General features: G+C 34.8%; 1 protein-coding gene across 2 annotated transcripts; it reads right to left on the bottom strand.

Moving 5' to 3' along the window:
- Positions 1-1,791: 1,791 nt before the first annotated feature.
- Positions 1,792-4,933, bottom strand: LOC7495706 (protein PEROXIN-4). 2 transcript variants are annotated; one of them, XM_002309518.4, is made up of 6 exons: positions 4,712-4,933; positions 4,420-4,497; positions 4,179-4,298; positions 3,973-4,101; positions 2,698-2,827; positions 1,792-2,011 (listed from the first exon to the last, which is right to left on the bottom strand). In XM_002309518.4, the coding sequence occupies exons 2-6, from the start codon at positions 4,423-4,425 to the stop codon at positions 1,923-1,925; spliced, it is 474 nt and encodes a 157-aa protein (XP_002309554.1). In that variant the 5' UTR covers positions 4,426-4,497; positions 4,712-4,933; the 3' UTR covers positions 1,792-1,922. The 2 variants fall into 2 exon arrangements, with proteins under 2 accessions (XP_002309554.1, XP_024458866.1); XM_024603098.2 differs by lacking the exons at positions 4,420-4,497; positions 4,712-4,933 and having other exon boundaries at positions 4,179-4,304.
- Positions 4,934-5,683: the final 750 nt, after the last annotated feature.

Below are 5,683 nucleotides of genomic sequence, written 5' to 3' on the forward strand. Positions count from 1 at the left end.
TCCCAATTCATGCAATCCAACCGTCAGAAAGTCATAGGCCCCTGGGGCTGCACCAAACGACCAGTTTAGATCGGCATTGAAAAACACTCTCCCATCTGTTGGTGGATATGCAAAAGCTTCTTTACCTCCGTCCATACCTCCTTGGCCATTTTTAAGGAAGCCAATCGTGATGTCTGCAATTCTAAGATTCCACTCAACAAATTTAAATGTAAAAGGTAAATGATCACCCCATGGTTTAAAACAATATTTTGCAAGAGGATTAAGCACATCTTTTCTGGTACCAGGTCGATATCCCCAGTTAAGTACTTTCGTGGTTTCTGGCCACTTAGGTGATCCTGGAAACAATGCATAATCAATGTTGTAGCTCCCTACAGACTTCATTCGAGTCTTGCCATCAACAATATCCGGCACCCCGCATCGCGGCTTCATCATCAACGACACTGTTTCTGCATCCAACACCCCGGTGGGCTTCAAGTTGAAATTGATTTGGTAGGTTTTGAGGGCTCTTTCTATGGTTTCATCAAAATAATCATCATCTACTTCATCATTATTTAAACCTCCATGGGTTAGGTATCCAAAATGATGGAGGAATTTCTTGAGTTGGTCGACACCTTCTACTTTGTCACCTTTCTTGGATCCTTGCAGATGCCTGATGAACTCAAAGGGCGATTCGTTTTGCACATTTGGGTGTGTCCAAGCGGTATGAGATAGGGAAGAGAGGAAGAGGAAGCAAGTAAAGGCAAGGGCATAAAAGATTTTGGATGCCATGACTAGCTGGTCAGAGGTGAAATTGATAATACTGGTATATAGGCTTCCTTTATATATACTAATTTAATCACAGATAATCTATCATCATAATAATATTATTATTATTATAGAAATAAATATTACGAATAAAGAGAGTTTTCTTTTGATTTTATGTGAAAAAAATCAAAAGGAAGACAAATGCAAAATACAATGGTTGTTGGTCCTCGTCAAGTCTATTATATTGACTAATTACATTGGGTCATATATAGTAATTCAAACAAAGAAACTCTCGTGGTATCTTAAGCGAAGAATCGAAAGGCCAAAATAAATGCAAGGCAAGAAATTTTTTTTTACCTTTTTAGGTTTAATCTGTATTTTAAAAGTAGATCTGTTTCTCATGATTCAAATCCTAATAAAAGGTGCAAAAAAATTTTAAAGAAAAATTAAATAGTCATGTATGCTTGTTTAAGACACTAAAAAAAGCTCTATTTTGATAGGCAAAAAATGGTTCAAAGAATACTTCTTTATCATTAATATTTAAAAAAAAAAAAAGAGTTTGACTTGCGAGCATTTGCACATGATTTTGATTGTTTAGTGTGTTAATAAATTAAAGTATTAAAAACAAATTTAAATTTCATCTAACTCCCATTAGTCTCCTAACAAGCAATAGAGAAGTAAAATATTAATATATAAGAGTGTTTAGCAATAACATAAATTATATACATCAATTATAAACAAAACGAACAAATACTAAGTTTTTTATATAACAAAGTGATATCTCCTAGTTCAAGGTCATACTGCTGGCTGTTTTATGAACAACTTATACTTGGTGGTCTGGTTCTGCTTTTGCACCCGATATTCAGTGGTCGTCCTAATAATTGGTGTGCAGGTGTCTAGTATAGTTAGTGTAGTTCAAAAATGGTTTGAAACCCTTTTGTTGCTTGTAAGATCAATAAAGAGCAGGAAAAAATGGCAGTTTTTTTTTTTTTTTTTTTTATCATTGACGAGTGTCCATTCGATCTCATTCGTGTCCAATTAGATTCGTGATTGAACATAAATTATATACGGTGCCAGCTCAAAAGGTCCGTGGCATTCATCAAACTTGTTCAGCATACAATGATAACAAGATGTTTTCACAATGTGTTCTTATGACTAAGAAATCAATTTGCACAGATTCATCCTTTCTTTGGCGAGGCTGCAAGTCTGGTATACATTCTTGCCATGGATTGATAACCTCTAACATCACCAGAACGTAGAAGATTGCCTGCACTAGTGTAATTACCCGTTAGGAACAGTATGCACACATCAAGTTTGCAAAACTTGGATATCGATTTGCCAAAGCTCGAAAAAATAAACATTATTTGATGCCCACAAGTGGACCTGTAAAAACCAATCGTGGTGATTATTTCATGGCATGAATTTTCTACGATTCTACATGAGAACCTATATTAACAAGAAAGGAAACAAAGCCAATAACAAGTGAAGCCTGACAATGCCAGTTCGTTTCCGATCCTTGCATTCTCAGCTGTAACAATTCCAAACCACCAACGGAAGCAACAATACTAATGGGAATGGCAAACTAGGACAAGCATGACTTGGCAGAGGAAAGAGGTAGATACTGACAGAGATATCCCCAATCTTTTACGAACCTTTATTAGAAATTGTCTCAATATCTTACTTTCATTTTTACCATCCCAGAGGTCGTTACTAACAGAGATCTCACCAATCTCTGGAAGAACCTTCATCGGTAGTTACCTCAACATCATACTTTTCATTGTTACTATCCTGAAGGAAGAAGTTACTAATTAAAGTACATCTTTAACCCTCATGTTAAACCATTGTATCACAGTATTATTAAGTCATTGCAAATTTGCAATGGATTACTGTTGTTTAGTCACCGGTCAAAGTAAATATATAATGTTGAAACAAAAGGTATATAAACTAAATTACCTGAATCACAGTTTAGAGGGCTATCAGGTTCTGGGTGGGCCATCAAAGCAATTATAGCCCTACAAACAGACTGAAGAGTCCAAGCTGGGCTCCAGGCATTCTTCAATATATCAAGGCATATTTCTCCTGTCTGCAAGTTAATCATAAGCCATAGTCAGTACTCAACCAACCATCTTTGGTGTTACATTCCAAAAACTTTAAACAACAATTTGTAATCTCTCTAGTACAGAAAAAGGGATGCTCCAATTTAGACAGCTTTTTGACCCTCTAGTTTATATTTAAGATTCAACAGAATCTTGATAACACCATGGATCCTAGCTACCCAATCCTCTCCCTCTTGCTCTCTCCTCTAGAAGGAAAAATAAAAGAGTAGCTTTTCTTTATTATTAAAACAAACTCTTAAGTGGGATTTCTTTTGACAAACTCTTGAAACTCTAAATTAAACAGATATAGAAAGCCTGGGTTCAAAAAAATAAAGCACATATCAACAAAAGCTTGTACCAAGCCAATTCATTTCTTTAGCAGACATGGTTGCAGATAACTGCGCAGCATGGCATCAGCAACAGTAAGATCTATTCTCAGGTGCAATGTTGTACATCAAAACTGATTTTTAAAATATCCAACCAATATCACAAGCTGTTAACATTCAGCTTCAGTCACTTCAAAAATTTCTAATGAGTCCACAAAAAACCATACAACAAGACCCACTAGACAGTGGCAGCCACAGAATTCAGGTCTAAACAGAAGACTATTTGTAAGCTCTCTACAACAGCACTAATTGCCAGCAGTTGTCATGCATGTTAGGTCATTTCTAATGGATCTTATCATGTTTTAAATCAACCTATTAAACGAATTAAAAAAGAAAGAGGCCAAACAGATAAAAGTTGAGCTGGAATCAAACTGCGGATTATATCAGGGGTGCCAAATGTAACAAAATAAACTGACTGTAAACACCTTGTCATAACACTTGAATTATAATTACTTCGAAGGTAATAAAGACATATGATGTAGTTTTTATAACTCGAAGCATATTTGATCACAATTGATTTTGGGATTGAAGTTTGACTTGCTTTAAAAAATAAATTGTTGCAGGAAATGAAAAAACAAACACCAACTTAAAATGCACAATTTTAAGATATAATTGCAACAATTAAACAAAGAAATTGCAGTAAAAATCATTGAATTGATTTAAGATATAAGACCCCTACTACCATCATCTGCCAAAACATCGATAAACAACAAGAGAGCAAAGCTACCATACCAAACAATTCATACCTTAAAATGCACATTTGGGTGAAATATTTTCGTCAAGAACCGCACTTGCGGAGGCTGCAAAGGATACTGTTCAGGAACAGAAAACGCAAGCTGAAAAACTCCACCCTCAAAAGGAGTCTCCGACGGTCCCTATACACAAAAATTACACAAACCAGTCCATAAAACCACACAATTCTACCACTTTTCACCACGTCCAAACATCTTACCTTGATCAGAGCAGTCCATTTAAAAATGTTAGAATCATCACAAACTAATTGAATATCCGGATCAGCTACTTTCTCTCGCTGAACCTCCTTGTATTCCTTTAATAACCTCGCTCTCGATGCCTGCATTTCTCCTTAATATCAATAATTCAATTCACTAAATCCCTAACACAGTTCTATCATCCAATCACACGTAGAAATAAATCAAATAAACAAAATTAGTAAATCAACAGAGGCTGCTAACCTGCATGTTTATAAGCAGCCGTTGGTGACCTAAATAGATTTCTTCCAAAAGTAAATTAACCGAATCGCGCTTCAATAACTGCATAATTACGGAGATAAATTATCAGTTAATAACTCATTAATAAAAAATAAAAAAAAACTTTTCTCTCGAGTTTTGATTCTGGTTCTCGGAATCCAAACAGGTTACCAACAATCGGTACAGGTTAGATAAAGCTGAAGAAACAGGATAATGATAAGATAATTGAAAGTGATTAACGTGATTATTAAGAGCTAGATTAGAATTAGAATCTCACCTGGTTGAAGTTGTGAGAGGAGGCAGGGGGGGAATTTTATTCGATAATCGAACAGGTTAGCAGGAGTTTTTGGTATGCGGATCGCGGTTTACAGATTTTTCTTTTTGAAGCGGTTTGGTATCTGACTATCTTCACCGTTGATGAGAATATCAACGGATGAGGATTGTCAGATGACGACAATGGTGATCGCAGAACGAGGGAAAGGGTCATCCTTGGGATAAAGTTATATCCGAAACCAAACATATTGGCTTCGGCCGCCTTTATACGCATCCCGCATATATTAATTAAAAATGATTGTTTTTGCCATGCGAACATTTAAATAATATAAAAAATTTAAAAGAATTATTTAAGAGTGATTGTTGATATTAAAAATAAATTTTAAAAAATAAAAATAATAATTTAATATATTTTTAAGTAAAAAATACTTTAAAAAATAATATTGTTACTGACATACCTATAGTTTTTTCAATTTAAACCCCTAAAATTTTATTTTATTTTATTTGAACCCTTGAACCTTCAGATAACTCATGGTGGTCAATTTTTTTCTAAAAAGTTATGGGTTGATATCTTGGTGATAAAAAAAATGATATTTTTATCACAACATTTATAGAGATTGGTTTTTGTAATGTTTTTATATTTATTTTTTAATTTATGTAACTATATCACTGTTTATAATTGTTAAGAAAGTGGCAAATTTGTTCCAAATATCAGGAGAGCGAGAAAGGTTGTCAGAAATGAAAGTGCTGGAAGCATCCTATAAAGGGGGATGATCATTAGAAACAACATTCCTGATTCCAGCCTCTGGATAGTCAAAAGCAGTCCCTTTGGAGATTGAAACTTCCAAATGGCAGGAAATATTCACACGAGCACTGAACTCTTGAAGTCAATAAACCTAATCAGTTTACATTATCGATCAATCAAGAACTGATGGGGGGGGGGGGGGGGGGGAAAGGGTACAAAAATAGAGGTATC

The sequence above is a fragment of the Populus trichocarpa genome, chromosome 6 (assembly GCF_000002775.5).
Source record: "Populus trichocarpa isolate Nisqually-1 chromosome 6, P.trichocarpa_v4.1, whole genome shotgun sequence".
Taxonomy (NCBI): Eukaryota; Viridiplantae; Streptophyta; class Magnoliopsida; order Malpighiales; family Salicaceae; genus Populus; species Populus trichocarpa.